We start from the raw sequence: 20,794 nt of genomic DNA, 5'->3' as shown, positions 1-20,794 counted from the left end.
TTATATAAATGTTATTGCACAAAATCTAAACCTTTCTTTAAATTTAAATCATTATCAATTATTAAAAGTTTACACACCCTGAATGCTCAATGAAAGATATATATATACTCGCACTCATTTTCTACCGCTTATCCGATATATATATATATATATATATATATATATATATATATATATATATATATATATATATATATATATATTGCATATAAGTATTATAAGCATTTTTATAAACCACAGCTGCCTAATGAAAGATGTCAATCCAAATCTCGCACGTGATCGTCTCCTTATGGCTATTAATTTCCTGAACATCTTTCCAGCGTTTTTTTTTTTTTCCATAGCATTATCTATGTAACATTAAGTCAACACAGAATATTATCTCGAATTAGTCTGTGTTCGTAAGCATCAGTAAATTACCGTTGTGTTTATCTTGCTTTATTATGCAGTTTAATAAGTCAGCAATAAAATGCTCCGCGTACGTAAACAGTGTACGTTTATGTCATATAAACTGAACCGCTGATGATTTCCAACATCGTATATGTCAAATACTCTGGAAATCTCGCACTCGTTACGCAAACACGACGAAGGTCCGACAATCTCATTAGACCAAAAATTCGTGAAATAATCTAAATAATTAAAGCGGTTTATTAATAATGCTAATAACAGTCTTAAGGCTGCTAAATGTGATGCGATCAAATGTGAAGGAAAATCCAGATGCTAAAAGGCTAAAACACTGACATGACCTTTGACCGTTTGCGCTACAATAAATTCGTCTTTATGGGCTGGTGGACTTTTTCCCAGCCATGTACAGTAGGTATAAGGCTTACATTTAAATGCCTCAGACTCGTTTCTGCTAAATTTGAGCGAGGATGTTATGTGCTGTATGAGCCTAGGGGTGGGAGGGGACATGAGGAGACAAAGTGTGAGGTTGAGGACAAGTGAGTGAGAGACAGAGAGAGAGAGATAGAGAGAGAGAGAGAGAGAGAGAGAGAGAGAGAGAGAGAGAGAGAGAGGCAAAAGTGCAAAGGGAAGAAAGAAGATTTAAATGCAGATTGCAGGACGAAGGATCCTGGAGAAATGAACACACTTTGGACTGCAGGACTCACAACGCACACTCGTACGACGTGAGTAAGTTAATAATAGTTGCAAAGGATTTGAAGGTTATTACTGTACGGAGATTTCTGCTAAATTTATTGCATTTGAAAAGTTTCCACATCATCCAAGGTGACTGAGTAAAATGTGGATCATGTGTCTGCTTTGTGTGATGATGAAATGATGACAGGAACAGAGAGAGAGAGAGAGAGAGAGAGAGAGAGAGAGAGATAATCATGTTACATTACACTGTGACCTTTTACCTAAGATCTTCTTGATTTTTTTTTGTACACTGGTGCAAGAGGTTGTGGTGTAATGCGGTCGTTTAGAGCAGTAGCCTGTTGAATAATCAGCTATAAGATACATCAGGATGTAAACACAACCCTACACCACAACTGTCAGATCTTAAAAGTGAAGGATTTCACAAACCTGAGGTCTCTAAACACAACTGTACACTTGACCATCGTCAGCCAATCAGAAACAAGATCAAGACTCTGTATAAGACGCGAAATAAACTCTGTGTCTCTTATAATTACAGTGAGCAGAGAGTTCATCTGAAATCAGTGGTTCTGATCTGATCTTTCAGACGTCATGGCAGAAAATTAGTCAGTTTAGTAAAAATGAAAAATAGTTAAAAAAAAAAAAAGAATAAATATAATGTATTATAGATAGACGTGGCCATGTATTCTGTCAAGTCAGTCTCTCAGCTTGATGCCATTTTGTACTGAAGTGCACGATCTCTGTCTCAGCATGTGACCGAACATCACTTTAGCTCATATTACATTCTGGCTTTATGGCTGTTGTAGTCATTTGTATACGAGGATTGGCTCTGTGTGTGTGTGTGTGTGTGTGTGTGTGTGTGAAACGCCTCGTCGTAACTTTTATACTCAAATAGTGGCATTTGATGAATCCTGAAGCATCTTATTTCCTGCTCTCACTTCCTTTACAGCAGATTTAAACAGTCCTTGCCTCACCGGCTTCTCCTTCTTTCTTTCTCTGGAAATGAATGACAAGAAAAAAAGAAAATAAAACAAAGCATCGCTAAATGATTCTGAGTCAAGTAAACTCTTCTGACCCTGGAGACTCGTTTGAGAAAAACAAAGAATTAATCTGTTAATGCGGAGCATCCAGTGAATGAGCTGTTACTATGGAAACGATGAGTTCTTATTCGTTAAACCCTGACGTCCAATCACCATCCAGAACTCAGCGCCGGAGTCTGTGGTTTAATGTCCTATAAATCTGGAGGATTTTTTTTTTTTTTTTTAAATGAAAGCTTCTAGAGAAGGTCAGAGTTTCAGCCGGTATCCAGAAGCTTCTTGAAGATATCGACTCAAATATCTGTTTCTTTTTGCTGCAGCCTTAAATGGGTTCCTTCGCATTTTTACCAGCATGCAGAAAATAAGCCGGTTTTGTATTATATTATGGTATATTATATTATATTATATTGAGATTCCGAGATGCAGGAACCTGTCAGGTTTTATGGGGAGCGTAAATAAGCGAGCGGCGTTGGCCGGCGCAGACGAGGCCTCGTTTCAGCGTGAATTTAAAACCACGTCTCGTGCTGAGACGAACGATGTGTGTGAAGCATGTGTAAACTCTGCGGTTGATCTTAAATCTGCAGGCGGGGAGGAAGCTGAAAGACCCGAAATCACTCCTGACTCTGCAGACGGAGGCGAGAGGTTCGCATCGCACGCCATGAGGCTGATAGCAGCAGATGGAGATGAAATTGTTCTGGGGTTTTTTTTCCTAAAATAACATGCAGTTTCTCTCTCTGTAACATGACTGAATGCAATACAGTGAAGTTTTAGTCAGTTTTGTAGCTGTACCTTCATTGGGGTGCAAAAATATTGGCACCCTTGTACCTTATCTATCAGCATAAACAGAGGTAATATTTAGGTCATGTTTTGGTTTGTGTGTGTGTGTGTGTGTGTGTGTGTACTAATCAATAAGAAACTATATGATGTCGAACAAACTGTTTACGGAACACTATTGTTCAATAATTGCCTTTTTTTGGCTATGATACTAGGGGGGCACGGTGGCTTAGTGGTTAGCACGTTCGCCTCACACCTCCAGGGTCGGGGGTTCGATTCCCGCCTCCACTTTGTGTGTGTGGAGTTTGCATGTTCTCCCCGTGCCTCGGGGGTTTCCTCCCCCGGTCCAAAGACATGCATGATAGGTTGATTGGCATCTCTGGAAAATTGTCCATAGTGTGTGATTGTGTGAGTGAATGAGAGTGTGTGTGTGCCCTGCGATGGGTTGGCACTCCGTCCAGGGTGTATCCTGCCTTGATGCCCGATGACGCCTGAGATAGGCACAGGCTCCCCGTGACCCGAGGTAGTTCGGATAAGCGGTAGAAGATGAGTGAGTGAGTGAGCGGATATGATACTAGACATTCTCACACTTTTAATATGTAATTCTGGTGCAATTGGAAAATAAGGTGTCACATCTAGGCCTAATAGCATGCTGTGATTTGCAATTCATGCCCCGGTGAAGTAAATGTGTTTAGAAGTGATGTTTACCGAAGCCCGTATCAGTGTATAACTGTCTGTGTGTAATCTCATTGAAGTTCTGATCTCATTACGCTCGCTGTCTCAGCGTGTGATGGAGTGGCTCTTAGCGGCCCGGTCCTCCTCCCATCCATCTTAATAGCTGCCACCGTCGTCATCCCGGTCATATGTGTCTCAACTTCTCCTACTGCAGCAACATTAAGCAACTCAGTTAAGGAAATATTCTAAAAATCATTAAGATAATGGTTTGAGGAAACAATCTGAGGAAAAAGGTTTGCTAACTCGGATCAAATGTCCTTGAACACGGATTTCCATTAAAGCTGCAGGAAATCCGAATGCACGGCGCTCGTTAATGTAATGTGTTAAAAACGTGCAGCAGGAATTTTCTCATCTGCGCCGTTGTTTTGTAAGCCTGAGCGGTCGCAGCATGACGCATGGTTCGGGAAGACGAAAGCTCGGTTTGCAACTCATTTCCTTTGGTGACCTTCCAGAAGAAGCAGTGCTGCAACACATCAGGAGAAAGTGCATTCATTAACATTTTTGCCCTCTTACAATCTTACAAGCTTATCTGCCAGAAGATTCTTTATTCTTTTTTTTTTTTGGCATTATACTGCAAAGATCACATGATCACTATGCCCAGGATGAATTCATAACCTGCTCGTACAGTACATTTCTGTCGAATCATTTAAATGTGTGATTTATTCCAAAAGTGTGTTTCCGTTTCTTAAAGAGAGACACTTCGTACTTTATCTTTCCCTCCAACACTTTTGCAAATTATTCAGAGAAAAATAAATGCAGCTTCATGATACTTAAGTCCTTGTTCCTGAAAATGTTGGAAATCCTTCAGTTACAGATTTTTTTCTGGAGTTTACAAAGTAGCAGAGATGGGGGACTCGGGTCATATGACTTGACTCGAGTCAGAATTAAGTCGCATGTTTGAGACTTGAGACTTGCTTGACAAATATTACAAAAAGACTCGACTTGACTGTGACTTGACATTCAAGACTTGAAACTTGACTCGGACTTGAGTTAAATGACTCAGAGATGGGGACTCGAGTCATATGACTTGACTCGAGTCAGACTTAAGTCGCATATTTGAGACTTGAGACTTGCTTGACAAATATTACAAAAAGACTCGACTTGACTTTGACTTGACATTCATGACTTGAGACTTACTTGTGACTTACTCCCACCTCTGCAAAGCAGAACACTAGAGCCTCCTTCCATCATCTTAAACAAACATCAAATGTCTGACAAGCGGGTCTGTGACCAGCGCCGAAGATAAAGGCCGCAGGACCTGATGGCTGCTTGCCTGTGCTTAATTACCTCCACCCCCCACCCCCCACTCCCCTCCCTGTTGCAAGTCATGTGTTTATGGCGTACTGATTATGTGCTTATGTTGCTGAGGTGTTTTTTTCCTGTTCCCACACTGTACTCCCCACCGGAGCATAGTCTGGGGGTTGTTGTTTTTTTCTCCTCCCTTCCCTCATGTTATGCTGTATTTCTTTTCAATCCCCTGTCTTCCTGTCCTGTCCTCCCCTGTATTGTATGTACAGTATTGTATGTATGGGCAGGTTGATCTCTAATTTCGCTGGTACCTGTGACTAGTGACAATAAAGGCTACTACTACTACTACTACTACTACTACTACTATGTCTTTTATAAAATCTCATAATCTCAAATACAGCCATGAAGATCATGTTGGACTGATTGCACTGTTACGGCTAGTAACATATCTGATATTGGGATGTGGTAGCTCGCTGGTTAAAGTGTTCGACTACTGATCGGAAGGTCACTGGTTCGAATCCCAGGTCCACCAAGTTGCCACTGCAGGTCCCCTGAGCAAGGCCCTTAACCCTCAATTGCTCAGGTGTATAAACTGAAATAAAAAAATGTAAGTCACTCTGGATAAGAGTGTCTGCTAAATGCTGTAAATGTAAATATTCTACAAAGTTCCTGTGTACACAATATTTATTGTCTTGTATTTAAATCATTTTCAGCCTGATTCTGATTCCAGCACATTGTCGATGAAGGCAAGCGTTCAGCGTTGACTGCAGGGAGTCATGGTCTCCATGTATTTCCGTTGGTTGGTCCTTGTGATGTTCATCGCATTCACCGTCGCTGGAAACGTGTTGGTGTGTTTAGCGGTTTGTACGAGTCGCCGTCTTCACCGTATCAGCAGCTGCTTTGTGGTTGCTCTTGCTGTGACGGATCTGCTAGTCGGCCTGCTTGTGCTTCCTCTCAGTGCCACATTAGAGCTGCACAACGGTCGCTGGCCATTAGGGGGCACCGTTTGCAACATCTATCTCTCTGCAGATGTGACATTAGGCACCGCTTCGATCTTCACGTTGCTCGCCATCAGTGTAGATCGTTACATGGCTATTTCTGCGCCACTCAGCTACACAACGAGGCTTACACCAGCACGAGCTGCAGCAGTGATTCTGGTTATTTGGATCGCTTCCCTTACAGTGGCCTTCGCTCCCATCCACATGGGCTGGAACACAGTAGATTTCCAAGTGCAGAACAACGACTGGAGAATGGGAGATGAGGGAGACAAGGGTCGGACTTGCCGTTACGAGTGGAACAATAATTACGTGCTGCTCGTCGCCTTCTGCATCTACTTCTTCCCTCTGCTGCTCATGTGTGGGATGTACCACCGCATCTTCAGCATGGCACGTGAACAGGTACAGGATCTTTAGTTTTTTTGCAGAGAAACTAATGAGTTATATAGTGTACATCTTTTTATGTCTTATACACAACTGTTTTCCTCTGAAACACCTCGCTCTTTTTCTTCTTCAGGTCCGTCGTATTCGTGCAGCCACTCCATCCGGCACTCGTTCATCAACATGTCTGAGGGGGGCCACACTAAGGGAACACAAAGCCACCGTGACTCTGGCTGCCGTGCTTGGAGTCTTCATTGTCTGCTGGCTGCCGTACATCGTCTTCTTCACCTGCATGGGCCTGAGGCATGAGACGGAGCCACCACAAGTCGCGCACTCCATAGTGCTCTGGCTGGGTTACTTCAACTCGGCCCTGAACCCAATCCTGTACCCTGCCCTGAACCGAGACTTCAGACATGCCTACGGTCATCTGCTGCACTGCAGGAAGCCACACAAGAATGTCCAACAAAACCCCAGGAAAAGAAAGAAGCATCTTTTCTAACAAGTTTCAGAGTGAAAACAAATGCAGCAATCTCCACCAGGAAGATGTGAATGATGACGCAAGACCAGAACATTCCACTTAGCATTTATATTCACATTTGCTTTAATTTTGTGCCTGAATAAATAACATTGACACAAACATAACATGTCAAAGAAAACAAGAGGATATCTGGAATAAACGTATGGTCCGAGTTCTTCATGTCTCCTTGATTGGTGTGTATGTAGATGGAACTCCTTTGATGATGCCTTCTTAGGACTAAAGTGGATGAAAACACAAGCATCGACAGAGTGAGGTGACATGGTGCTTATTTTTAATAAGATATGGCCATGAGATAATGCTGATAAGTCTGATATTCCACAGTATATGAAGTCATGTGTCTCAAGAAGTCATGGCTACAAGATACCAGTGAACTCTGAATGTCTGATGTGGCACTGAAATATTATCTCATAGCATTAATGTATAATCTCGTGGCTTTACCATGTCTCACTGTATTATCTCTTGGTCACAGTATATTGTCTTGTGGCCTGAGTATATTATCATGTTGCTTCAATTTATTATCTCATGGACTCAATGTATTACTTATTAGCCTCAAATTTAAATTTGTCACTTTATTATGTCTTATCTCATGTAATCAATGTATTATCTCGTTTAATAAATGTATTATCTCATGGTTTTTATATATTACCTAGTGCCACAGATGTATTATCTTATGGCCTCAATGTATTACTGGTAGCCTTACAATACGAACTCAACTTCTAAATTTATTATCTCATTTCCTCAGTATATTATCTCATGGCTAAGTGTATTATTAAGTGGCCTCAAAATATTAACTTTTTGCTTTATTGCATTATTTCATGGGCTTTTCTTTTAGCCCTTAACATATTATCTCATAGCATAAGTACAGTATATTATCTTAAAGTATTAACTCAGGGCTTATTTATTTTACAGATTGGCCTTGATACATTATCTCATGGTCACAATAGATAAAATCTCTGTGTTTTATCTTGTCAATTTAATTTATTATCTCATGGCCTCATTGTATTATCTCATGGCATAAATATATTAAATGTAGCTACACCTTATTAAAAATAAGTCTCCTCAGCAGGCTGGAAGGTTTAGCATTTGTCCTAAATTTAGTTTTTCTGGCTTTCCAATGCTACAACGATTAAAAGAAGTTTTTTTTGTGTGTAATGCTAGCTACATTATTTTAATGTTTCAACTCCTTGTTATAGACTGAAATGAACTCATTTGTAAATAGAAACACCAAGTGAATGTGAATTCTGAGAATTCTGAGAAACGTATTATTTCATTATTTAAAATTAAACAGATTCATGAGGACTTGTGGGGGACACGGTGGCTTAGTGGTTATCACGTTCGCCTCACACCTCCAGGGTTGGGGGTTCGATTCCCACCTCCACCTTGTGTGTGTGGAGTTTGCATGTTCTCCCCGTGCCTCGGGGGTTTCCTCCGGGTACTCCGGTTTCCTCCCCCGGTACAAAGACATGCATGGTAGGTTGATTGGCATCTCTGGAAAATTGTTCGTAGTGTGTGAGTGAATGAGAGTGTGTGTGTGTGTGCCCTGTGATGGGTTGGCACTCCGTCCAGGGTGTATCCTGCCTTGATGCCCGATGACACCTGAGACCCGAGGTAGTTCGGATAAGCGGTAGAAAATGAATGAATGATGACTTGTGTTTCAGCATAAATGATGCACAAACAATAGATGTTTCATAATTGTTTTAGAATCCAGATTGGTTTTCACATCTTCTATGTTATTCCACACCATCTGTTTTTTTTTTTGTTTTTTGTTTTTTTTTTGCGCCTTTACAACATCCTACAGCGAGACAAGAATGTGAGATTAAAAAAAAATGAGCTTACAGAAATTAGACAGAATGTTCTGTAAGGGAATAACACGTGTAAGATGGAGAATTTGTGTTTGGAGAACACGTGTAAGATGGAGTGCTTTCAGAGAATTTGGAGCGTTGAAGTGGATATTCTGGTTCAGTGTTTGGATCAAGTTTATAAAACAAAACTCTACTTGAGATGGCGGACGAACTCTGCAGCATTTAAGAGATTTTACAAACGACTGTAGTGTAAAAGAGCACAGAGGGACAGGATATCCAAAATCTATCTTGAATTATTATTATGTAGCTTTGTAGAAGCCAACATTCTGTTTTCCTATTTCAGCTTAGACAAAAATTTATAAAATGTAATGCGGCCTAGAGCTTTCGAGCCACATGCACCAAATTCGGATATGTTGTAGACGCTGGTCTGAAGTTTGTTGCTACTTCCGGTACTGGGTCTCAAAGTGGCCTTTTTTCCCATAGACTCCCATTATAAACTTTGGAGGTTTATAACTCGGCAAGCATTCGAACTATCTACACCAAACTCGGCCAGCTCCTTTAGGGTGATACTCTGAACAAACTTTTAAATTGGTGCACCGACTGACGTCACGTGAAAATCAAAAATTAGCACAACATAAACATGTGACATATCAAAACACTCAGCACAATGAGGGGAACTTCCTCAGGAGTATTCGGATGATGTCACATGCTCATCTCCACTTGCCTCCAAATGTTTTGGCACCCTATCTTTCTGTCCACTTGCCTCCAAAAGTAACACTGACCCTTATGTCCACTCGCCTCCAAAAAGCACCGGCATTTGAGAATACTTGCCTCGTCAAAGCCAACATCAAAGTTTGTCGCGACGAACTTTACAAATCTAGTTATTATTATTATTATTATTATTATTATTATTATTATTATAAGATGTAAGATCAGATAATGAATAATAAAAAAAAAGTTTTTTTTATCTGATCTTACATTTGTAACAAAATCTGCAGTAAACCTTTTTTTTTTTTTTTTTATCCAAAGAGCATTTTCACATTTTAACTTTATTTAATGGGTTTTAGGAAAAAAAAAATTCTATTTCTAAATGTTTAGTCTCAATATTCGAAAAGAAATCTGTTGTTCATTAGGTCGAGGTCAGACCACACTGTTATTGTCTTTGCAAACATTATGAAGTGATGCTAAATGTGGAACTGGAACGGTTATTAAGAAATATCTCTCTCACTGTAAGAAAGGAAAAAAGTTAATATATCAGGAATGGAAATGTTCAGTGATCTCTTTTACAGTTTGCGTTTCCTGACCTCTTGTGGAGAAGTGAGGTATTGCAGAGAGGAATTTACAGAGTCTCCAAAATCCAATGCAGAACCAGAAAGCCTCGTATATTAGATCTGACAGATCATATTGGATTCATACCTTTTATTGTATCTATTTTACCGAAGTCTTCATGGTAATATTTCCTCCCAGCAGCACTTTTACTGTTTTATATTCAGTACATGGCTCTGAAATCTCTCACTCTCACTCACTCATTTTCTACCGCTTATCCGAACTACCTCGGGTCACGGGGAGCCTGTGCCTATCTCAGGCGTCATCGGGCATCAAGGCAGGATACACCCTGGACGGAGTGCCAACCCATCGCAGGGCACACACACACTCTCATTCACTCACACAATCACACACTACGGACAATTTTCCAGAGATGCCGATCAACCTACCATGCATGTCTTTGGACCGGGACCCGGAGGAAACCCCCGAGGCACGGGGAGAACATGCAAACTCCACACACACAAGGCGGAGGTGGGAATCGAACCCCCAACCATGGAGGTGTGAGGTGAACGTGCTAACCACTAAGCCACCGTGCCCCCCATATATACATTTCATACTATACACACTGCGGTGCTAGACATGGAGCTTTGCACGGCATGGACGCACCGTCCCTGGGCAGAGGGAGAGCTCTCGCGGGCTCTGAAATCTGAAATCTCTAAATTCTGCTCATCCCATGCTCATTTCTACAGAGATCTGAAATGTAATCAGGTTCTAACGCGTTCTTCAGAAGATCATTGGATTGGATTTGTTGCATTCCTGTATTGAAAATATAAAGTCTTTGTGATTGTGTAGTAAATGTTTATTTGGCTCTCGATGGTCTTAAATAGAGAACATAGGTGCCGACATGTACTCTGTGCAACAGACAGACCTCAAACAGTCACAGCATCTGTTTACAATGTACAGTTTCCTACACCATCAATGTGAAAATACCAGAAGCTCAACATTTTACTGTCTGGCTTCGTCTGTTTCCTCACTGATCCACCGATTATATCATAAACATTCAATTCCAAACTGCAAACTAAGCAGTAAAATGACCACGAAAGCATCAGACGTTCTTTATTATATAATGAATCCAAATGGAAGAATTTAGAAATCCAAATTTAGAAAAGATTCTAAACATTTGATTACATTATATCATATTTAATCATTCATACACTCTATCTTCATGTTCAGAACTCTACATTTTATCTATAGTGCATAATTTTGCCGATTATTGAACCCCACAGTGTTAAAAGCAGGTCATAGAGAATTCAGATAGCATCAGTGTAAACACAGCCCTTACTGGAAAGTGATTAGGTATTCAGGATAAGCATTAACATCGTGGAAGATCACAAACATTGTTTGACTGGGATCAGTGACGCTGTCGTACTGGTCTATGCCGGTGGAGTTCTTGGCGGGAGGTGCGAGGAGACCAGCTTTCCCTGTGGTGAAGTCACCAACCAAAACACGAGCCAGATACATGCGTTTGTGACCTTTCGGGTCAGGACGGGCGTAACCTCGGGCAGAGTAACAGGGGTCAACAGCAAAATACACACCGTTCCCGTACATGGCCCCTAAAGACAGGACAACATTAAGAATCAATGAGAAATGTTGCAATACAAATCAATGTTATTACAATTAATAGTGAAAACAGTTTTAAACTGACTGTTAAATTCTCTTAAATTCTATTCCATTTAGTTCATTATAGATATTATTGATGTACTTAATTTCAGCACTTTGATTCTAGTTCCTCATCCATACCGTTCATCCCAGCATAGCTGCGATTGAAACCTCGATCGTTGATCTTATCAATATTATCTGAGCCAGTGCCGTGGAAAATCAGCTTTTCGTTGTTTGTGTGCTTGTTCTTCTTTTCCAGGTACGTCTTCTGGTTCATGTAGTTCTTCCACAGAGTCTCATTCTGAATTCTTTCAATCTGAGGATGTTGGACAATTAGCAGATTGATTGGATAAACAACACGTATGGAGTCTCCTTTTTAAAATGACTTACTTTGAGGATCGTCGAGGTCAGTCCTGTTCTCCTAAACGACGTCTCCACGTCTGTATACTCCTGACTGCCTGGTTGGATTTCGACCCTCAAAACTAATTTTCCCTTCATGTCCTCCCAATGACTAGGCAGAGAGACAGAAGTTTGCTCTAAACAAAAGAATAAAAAACAAACTAATTAGTACAAATCAGCACTGAGTTTGAAAACAAAAGGAAGTGAAAAGTCCTTAAAAATGTTGATTCGTTCCTTTACATTATGAGAATTAAAAGAATCATGTCTCACGATTTAAATCAATCCTGGCCAATTCGATCTCTCCGTGCTTCCCCTTAGCTTTCCCAGTGGTTAAGTTGGCTTCATAAGGATCATTATTGATTTTGATCGTTAAACGAGGTCTTTTAAACAGAAGCGCCTGCTCCAGGTCGTAGTTAGTCAGAATATCACAAGGCACAAATTTCCCACTGTCCTGATACTGCCATTCCACTTGGCTCATAAGTAAGAAAGCTTCACGTTGACGTGTCATGTTCTTCTCCACTTTACGAATCAGGTCCCGTATTTGGCACTCGGCCTTCACCACGTCTCGCGTCAGGCCCTCCACTGTGAGCACTGGCTCAGGGCCGCTCTTTGAGAGCTGGATGCTGACCGTCAGCTCCCTCTGCAGGTTACTCAGCACATCAGCCTCCTCCTGGCTGAAGTTGCTGATAGCTGAATCCTGGATATTCGTGCTCATGTGCTCCTTCACAATGAAGCTGGTGATTAGGTTTTTCGCCTCGTTTAGGTCTTCCTGACTCTCCCCACACAGCTGAAACACGACAGGCTCAAACTCCTCACCCACCAACACGAATTCTTCATTTGCAGAAGCTTCTGATTTGGGGCTTTTGAAGTAGCTGACAAAAGTGTCTAATATTTCCCCAAAACACAATCCATGTTTGGTTCAGAAAAAGAAGAGCAGAATAAGTTAATCAGTTGTACAGGATCATCTTAAGATCTTCCATCTTATTATAATTTCTCATTTTTATTTATTGGATTCACCCACTTACCTTTAATCCAGCCTATGAAACCACCCTCTTCGTCCGGACATTCCTGCTGCTTCTTCAGCATGGTCTTATGAAAATCAGGCACCATGGATGGCTGGAATATCAAGAACTTTACACTTTGCAAATGTGTCCCTTTTTTCTTCTTTACAAAGTCAATCAATGCTTCAATCATAGCGTCTGCAACAGCAGAAGGTTGGACTCCACCTTGACCTAATCATGAAAGACCAGAAACAAAAAAGAGAAGCAATGACTGAGAAATAAGCACTAAAGTAACCACCTTGAATCACTTCATAGTAGCGTATCACATCATGTGGTACCTGTGCCAAGTGCTGGAAAGGCAACAGACGTGAAATTTTTTTCCTCGCAGAACTTTAATACGGAGTAAACAACATTCTTGATTACCGCAGGATCGTTTCGACCTACGACGTGAATGATGTGTTTGCATGGAAGTTGTCCTCCTGAAGTCATAATCATGTCTGCCTGCTGAGATTTTGATGCCACTGGTATATGAGGAAAAATAATAATAATAATAATAATCAGCCAGGCTTCTAAGATACCATAATGTAAAATTTGCCAAGAAACTATCACATATTATAGAAAAAAGGGTTTACTTACCAATCTGATTACATTCCATTTCCACTGCTAATCCAGCAGCATCTAAAATGGCCTTGGAAACTCCTGGATGAACACAGATTAAACGACCAAGTCACACAAATAGATTTCAAGGTGCTTAGCTTTTGTCATACTGCACTATGATATCATTTTACAAGATAAGTTTACCTGATTTCAGAGAGAATGTCGCGTTGGAGGAATTAATGATTGCATCGCATCTCTCTTTGGTGATGTCACCTGATGACACCTCCAGACTCAGATGCTTTATCTGCATTTTGTGCACTCCAAGACTAGGAGTAGACACCGTTCCAATATGACCTGCTAAAACAGAAGGATCCAAATCAACACTGCTAATAAACTTGAAAATTCCACAGGAAGCCTGATTATTAAAGTTAATGAATAGCAGCATGATGAGACGCTCACCAGCAGACTGTTGTGATCTAACAGGAGGTGTTTCTGCTCGTGCTCGTGATTGCTGAACAGCATGTGTTCTTGTCGTGACGGAACCCTGCCGTTCACCTCTGAAGCTCTTTACAAAGCACTAATAAGAAAAAAAAATGTTATTATTATTATTAAGCCACACACGGAGAAACCAATTCCTGAAAAGTTGAGCAACTTTTCCAAGTACCTGGACTGTCTCACTGGCTGATGGATGCACAATCACTGTCACCTCGTTAAGGAACTGAGGAGAAACACTGGCACTGAAGGCATGAATCTCACTTAGCAAAAGTCCTGAGACCAGATCTACGGGAAAGCAGAGATTCCCTGTGCCGATGGCTGGAAAGGAAATCGATGACATTTTCAGGTCCTCCGCTTTTTTCAGGCAGATTTTAATGATACCTTTGAGAACCTATTAGGAAAAAATACAAATCTTGTCAAATTATATTACCCAACACAATGATGCACTGTATTTTGCAAAGTAACTGTAATTATACGGATATGTAGAAGGTGCTAAACAACCACAATGTCAGCAGTCACCTCAGCTTCTGAGTTATTCCCTCCAGTCCAAAATGGACAAACGGTATGGAAGACCCTTTGACAATTTAAGTTATAGCTGTTAGTGTCCACTAGGTCTCCATAATTCAGCCTGGAAAGGCCAAATTTTTTATGAGAATTAATTTCAGACTGGAGTTGAGAACCAGCAGCATCGAGTAGTGCTTTGGAGACGGCACCTTTACTGAGATCCAGGTCTTCTGAGATGGTATTGACGATTACAGCAGACTGTAAGATAAACACCAAAGATAAGAAAGACACGCAATAAAAAAGTCAATTTGGTTTTCTTTCAGCTGTGAATATTTACTTACACGTGCATCCTGGATGTTCCCCTTCCTTAGAATGATTTTCAGTCCTTCTTTTGTAGATTGAGCTTCAAGAAACCCTGAGCCTGATTTGTTCATTTCCTCAAACTGGGTTCTAACTTGTGGCATTGAGTATGGCTTTCCTTGAGTCTCAAACTCCTCAGAATCTTTTGCCCGGTATAATCGTGAGCCATTACCCCTGTCCCAATTGCCGTGATGTCTACCAGCATCTTGTCCACGAGACCCCTGACCTCGGTTACCATCACCTTGATCCTTCTGACCATGGTGACCATGGCCATGGCCCATTTGCTGCGAAAATGTCATTATGGGGTTAAAGTCTTTAAACTCCTTTTTAACAGCCTGCGTCATGGCATCAACAGTCTTCTGATTAATGTTCACCAAGTGGATCTCTTTCAGTGTGTTCATGCCACTTTGGCGGATTTGGAGGTCAATGAATGCATGCAGTTCCTTAGCAATCGTTTCAGTGCAGAGATCAAGAGGAAAGCCAAATATCCCTGAGCTGATGGCAGGGACTGCAATAGAGGAGCACCTATTTAAAATAGCTTGGTTCAGACTTTCCTTCACAGCCTGTCTCAGTTGCTTTACAGCGGTAAATCTGTCAGTATTGTAAAAGCGGGGACCGACAGCATGCACTACATATTTACATGGCAGATGGCCTGCTTCTGTAGTAATGGCGTTCCCAGTTCCCAGCTTCCCGTGTTTAGCGATATATCGATCGCTGCTTTGTTGTAAAGACGGGCCTGCAGCATTCAGAAGTGCTAATGCTAAACCACCGATGTGCTGCAAGTCCTCATTGGCAGCGTTGACTACAGCATCTACTTTTAATTGGCAGATATCAGCCTTCAGGACTTTGATGACAATCCCACCAGGAGTCTGAACCTCACAGAAAAGCTGTCCAGAATCTTTCACTGTACCTGCACCATAGCTCTCTTCAGGGTAACTCTCCTCAAATTCTTCCCTCATAGAATCATCCTCAAGCACAACCACAAATCTGTGATCCTTTATCATCATGAAGACCATGTAACCCTGTTCCTGGAAATACTTTTTGACTCCGGCCTTTCTAATCGTAAGCTTATCGGTGTGAAGACTTTTTGTGATGTTCTGGAAAGCCATTAGCGCAGGCTGAACGTGAACACGCTCTCCAGACACTCGTATCAAGGGCCTTTTTGAGTCAAATTGTATGCTCAGTTCGTCGCCCTTTAGAAAGTTCTGCCAAACTTGGGGCTTCTTGTCTCTGATGAATTTCACTACAGCATAACAGTTGACACGAATGGACTCTTCTATCCTTGAATGTTTATTAATAAATTGCTCCAGGCTCTTACTGACTTCTCGGACCGGTTCCTGAAAGCCACATACCTCGACTGTGTTCCTGTGCTCTGAGGACTTTATAAGCACCGTTGTATTCCTGGATGAGTTGTATAACTTATTAAGCTGTTTTGTGAGATCTTGCCAGTCTGGCTTTTCAAGCACAGTTAGGTCTTCTACAGGAAGTCTCTGTAATGTCAGCATCATATGAAGCCTCTTCTCAGCATCAGCCAATGAATTGTCTGTACTTGCTGTCAAAACAGTTTCCCCATTTTCAAATCTGTAGACTGCTTTAATATCCTTGGATGTAAACAGATCTCTTGACATTTGCTCACAGTCCACTGAGCTCAAGAACTTCAGCAAGGAAGAATCCAATTTCAGGGTCTTCTCTTTCATATGGAATCGTTTTTCCAAAATGAAATTCTTGATTTCAATAATTTCCATATGAAGCCCAGTTAACTGCAACTGATTGTTGTCCTTTCTGTACGTCAGCTCCAGCTGTGGATATTTGGCTGAAGCGTACGTTTGGAGTCCCTCCTGCTGAAATAAGTAAAATATGGCAGGAGGCATAATAATGCTATCAGAAGTCTTCATCTTTTCCCTTTCTATCTGATTTGATGCTTGCTTTAAATGAGTCTCTAATATCGGTTTCAACACATCAATATCTTTAGCCATTCCTGCCAGAGTCAGACATCCTGTTGAGAAATCCACCTCCAGGACAGCTTTATCTTTTACAACAGACCGGATGTCTTTCTCTACCGCAGTCCATACTGAAGGGATAACAGAATGCTCAAAAACGTCGAAGTTGGAGAGAATGTTTTTGAAGGCATCTGTGGTGTCTTCCTTCCAGTTGGCTATGTGCTTTTTGGTTAGACCCTTTTGTCTCAGCAGGGCAGGAAGAGGACTGCATAAGACTCCATCTTTGTCAATCTTCACTTGGCAGAATCGTGAGCTCATCTGGTCAAAGATGGAAGAGATCAGTCCCTTCTTCTGGAGGAATTGTCTAATGGCAGGATGGATCTTATATGTAAATGGTTTTGGCAGCGTCCACTTTGGTCTGTCTTTGCCGTACAAGACAGAACCCAAAGAAGGGAAATATGGGTATATATTAAGTGGAGTGTTGCGAATGACATGTTTTTTTCCAATGGCATTTGGGAGATCTAAAAAAAAAGAATAATATGAGGTTAATGGCATGATCTAAACAAATATAATACATTCATTCATTCATTCATTTTCTACCGCTTATCTGAACTACCTCGGGTCACGGGGAGCCTGTGCCTATCTCAGGCGTCATCGGGCATCAAGGCAGGATACACCCTGGACGGAGTGCCAACCCATCGCAGGGCACACACACACACACTCTCATTCACTCACGCAATCACACACTATGGACAATTTTCCAGAGATACCAATCAACCTACCATGCATGTCTTTGGACCGGGGGAGGAAACCGGAGTACCCGGAGGAAACCCCCGAGGCACGGGGAGAACATGCAAACTCAGTACTCAGTATGTCATCATTTCTTATAGTTCCACACAGAGATGGCCACCATAACCCAAACATTCATGCAGTCCTTTTTTTCAATCAGCCAATCATATGGCAGAAGTGTAATACATCAAATCATGCAGATATAAGACAAGAGCTTTGTTCACATCAAACATCAGGTAGTGCAAGAAATACAATCCTGTGAGTTTTAGTCCTGCAGGCAAAACTGTCTGATTAACATAAGAAGTCAGAGTCTACAGTAACTCAGATAACACTTCCACACTTCCACACTGTTCTGAGATGTTTACCACGCTTTACAAAACTGGTAAACATCTCAGAACACACACCATGATAAAGCCTGAGGTAGACTGGCTACAAATGAGAACAGAGGCACTAAACGACTGGACAGCTGAAGGCTGGAAGAGGACATGGTGACATTTTTCCAATTTGCTCACTTTTCTCCAAACCTTGAACAGCATCAGTGTTATTTGAAGCTCCTCCTGTATCTGCATGATTTGTTGCATTGTGCTGATGAGCCTTGACTGGCTGTGTCTGAATGAGATGGCATGTTGGTGTTCCTCATACACCATGCCATCTCATACCTAGTGAGTGTAGGTCAAAATTACAATTCCACAAATTTTCAGTGTATGCAGTTAAAATGCAAATGATTTACCCTGATGATCTTCTAAGGTGACGATAGCAACTTGCTCGTCTGCGATCACCTTGATTCCTTCCACGGCTCCTACATGCTTTTCAAAGTAAAGTTCTAGTAACTGATCATGGCACTGAGCAGGCAGGTTTTCCACCTTAACACTTCGACTTTTCTCTAGACGCCGGGCTTTATATCCGTAATCCTGGAACTTTTTTTTAGTCCTGCATTCTGTAAGAAAATTCTCTACAGCTGAAGGAAAACAAAATGATCCTTTAGTTCAGTCTGTTTGTTTGTGATTTACTTAAAGCTGACATTATTTCACATTACAAGGTAAGGACATACCGCTGGGGTCGTTAAAGGTCACGACAGCAGCATTTGATTCTGATATGAACTCTATGGACCATTCCTCTTCAGGTTGACTGGTGAATGTTCCCACAAACAGCACGAGAAACTCTTCACTCACGTCTTCTGGCACATTCTCCAGGACCACAGCACTGGACCATGAAGTGTCTTCCAAACCCTCAGGACCTTTTTGACTCGCATCAGCTGAAGGCCAAAATACAGAAAACAGGATGTTTATTTTCTTAAATGACAAATGTTTAACCTATTTTTGAACACACACACACACACACAAACACACACACAAACACACACACACACACTAATACAAGATGTGAGCTATATGAACAGAAGTACAGATTTATGAACAGAAGTAAACATTTCCTCACCTGTTTGCTGACCTCCCGCTGACTCATCACTTCCTGATTTAGCCTATAAAACACAGGAGCACATTTATTCACCTAGATAAGGCCTGAGTTGTTTTACCACATTGTTGTAAACAGGTTTTAGAAGTTCAAAATCCACTTTCTGAGTGCTTAAAATAATGTGTGGGTCCTATTACATCACATTACACATGTAGTTTGTCATGACTGTCATCTATATAAAAATAGTTCAGATTTGCATTAATGTAAAAGAATAAGATGAAATGAAATAGAACATATTTGTATATACAGAAGGTTGCAGTAGGAAAATAGATAAAATATAGAAAAATGCAAGTGTGCAAAAGAGTCCAGCTGAGGTAGAGGGTGATTTGGAATAGTCCTAGCAGGAAAAAGTTCCTCCTCATTCTCAGAGTTTGTTACTTAAAATAATAGTGTGTGATTGTGTGAGAGAATGAGTGTGTGTGTGTGTGCCCTGCGATGGATTGGCACTCCGTCCAGGGTGTATCCTGCCTTGATGCCCGATGACGCCTGAGATAGGCACAGGCTCCCCGTGACCCGAGGTAGTTCGGATAAGTGAGAGTGATTTATTATATATTCTTAATAAAAGAAATAAAATAATAAATAAAATATTTGTATAGCTTAAAAACACCTGTCCACTTACTGATGCTTGTGATTTATCCTCTGTGCGACTCCCAGAATCACTGGACGGTTTGGACACCTTTAGCTTCAGCTCCTGTTTCTCGATGGTTACTGTGTGATCAGCTTTAGCCAGAACTTGATCCCGGACTGAGACACAACAAACACAATTAAGAAGGAAATGAATGAATAGTCTTGATAACTGCTTAAGCTTTTGATATTCATGGATAACTCCTTGCTCACTATGATGAAATGATATCAGCTGATTTAACTCACTTTCTTCTGATTTGAAGGACACCGTACAGCTCCGCTCGGACCAGCTGATAACGCAGTCTCCTCCATGAGACTTCTTTCTGCTCTGAAAATAAATCTGAACTTTACTTTGGAGTGTTTTAGCGTTTATAGATGACCAGTCTCCTTCCACGAGCACTGGATAAGGAAATTCATCCATGTTTGTCCTCCTAAAGTCCAGCACTATATGTGTTCACTGCGTAGACGAAGTTCCGGGCTTTCCAAGTAAACTCAGACTTTCGTTTTCGTTTCTTTCCTCGGAGCTGTTTTGAATAGAAAATGAAAGGGATTGTCGATGATTAAAAAAAAAATAAAAAATGTTGTCTGGCGTTGATGAGACGATCATTTATAATTCGGATAAATTTAATGCAAATTTAAAGTTTTTTATTTATTTTTTAATTTTTTAATTTTTATTATTTTTTTTTAAACAGCAGATCATTTTGAGTTCATTCAGACCAAATCCTTTAAAGAAAAAGTCTTAAAACATAATAAGAAAGTGTAGTGTTCGAATAACAGATTTAAATGTGAAAGTTTCCTTCGCATACTCGATACTTATTTTTATCTGTTTACAAGTCAATGGCAACGCCCTGAAAACAGGGTTCATGAAACCGCCGCAATGACGCAAAGAAACCAGCAGATGGCATTTAACAACGCATTTAAACCATTTAACGTGCAATTATTTTATTTATTCTATATATATATATATATATATATATATATATATATATATATATATATATATATATATATATTTTTTTTTTTTTTTTTTTTTTTTTATTTTATTTATTTTTTTTTTTTTTTATTAACAACAAATGATCATAAAT

The 20,794-nt window shown here is 40.7% G+C and overlaps 2 protein-coding genes across 3 annotated transcripts; one reads left to right on the top strand and one right to left on the bottom strand.

The window, feature by feature from the left end:
* Positions 1–810: 810 nt before the first annotated feature.
* hrh2b (histamine receptor H2b) lies at positions 811–8,047 on the top strand. The gene is made up of 3 exons (XM_060895316.1): positions 811–1,124; positions 5,600–6,283; positions 6,399–8,047. Exons 2-3 carry the CDS (start codon positions 5,663–5,665, stop codon positions 6,759–6,761), a joined length of 984 nt encoding a protein of 327 aa, XP_060751299.1. The 5' UTR covers positions 811–1,124; positions 5,600–5,662; the 3' UTR covers positions 6,762–8,047.
* A 2,658-nt stretch (positions 8,048–10,705) lies between these two features.
* Positions 10,706–20,211, bottom strand: parp14rs4 (poly(ADP-ribose) polymerase family member 14-related sequence 4). Of its 2 annotated transcripts, none has more exons than XM_060895218.1 (17): positions 19,956–20,211; positions 19,705–19,829; positions 19,050–19,092; positions 18,664–18,867; positions 18,343–18,570; positions 14,865–17,344; positions 14,539–14,781; positions 14,189–14,410; positions 13,984–14,101; positions 13,729–13,881; positions 13,564–13,626; positions 13,266–13,448; positions 12,952–13,158; positions 12,197–12,811; positions 11,918–12,063; positions 11,669–11,843; positions 10,706–11,481 (listed from the first exon to the last, which is right to left on the bottom strand). In XM_060895218.1, exons 1-17 carry the CDS (start codon positions 20,128–20,130, stop codon positions 11,207–11,209), a joined length of 5,655 nt encoding a protein of 1,884 aa, XP_060751201.1. In that variant the 5' UTR covers positions 20,131–20,211; the 3' UTR covers positions 10,706–11,206. The 2 variants fall into 2 exon arrangements, with proteins under 2 accessions (XP_060751201.1, XP_060751202.1); XM_060895219.1 differs by having other exon boundaries at positions 13,729–13,878.
* Between the last annotated feature and the right edge of the window lie 583 nt (positions 20,212–20,794).

The sequence above is a fragment of the Tachysurus vachellii genome, chromosome 20 (assembly GCF_030014155.1).
Source record: "Tachysurus vachellii isolate PV-2020 chromosome 20, HZAU_Pvac_v1, whole genome shotgun sequence".
Taxonomy (NCBI): Eukaryota; Metazoa; Chordata; class Actinopteri; order Siluriformes; family Bagridae; genus Tachysurus; species Tachysurus vachellii.
This window is presented reverse-complemented; position numbering and strand designations above follow the sequence as displayed.

Excerpts from the sequence above, each read along its gene's own strand:
- parp14rs4 (XM_060895218.1), bottom strand. The coding sequence starts at position 20,130 with ATGGATGAATTTCCTTATCCAGTGCTCGTGGAAGGAGACTGGTCATCT. Across the intron at positions 11,844-11,917 it reads TGACCTCGACGATCCTCAAA|ATTGAAAGAATTCAGAATGA; the intron begins GTAAGTCATTTT and ends CAACATCCTCAG. Across the intron at positions 11,482-11,668 it reads CAGCTATGCTGGGATGAACG|GGGCCATGTACGGGAACGGT; the intron begins GTATGGATGAGG and ends TCCTGTCTTTAG.
- hrh2b (XM_060895316.1), top strand. The coding sequence starts at position 5,663 with ATGGTCTCCATGTATTTCCGTTGGTTGGTCCTTGTGATGTTCATCGCA. Across the intron at positions 6,284-6,398 it reads TCAGCATGGCACGTGAACAG|GTCCGTCGTATTCGTGCAGC; the intron begins GTACAGGATCTT and ends TTTCTTCTTCAG.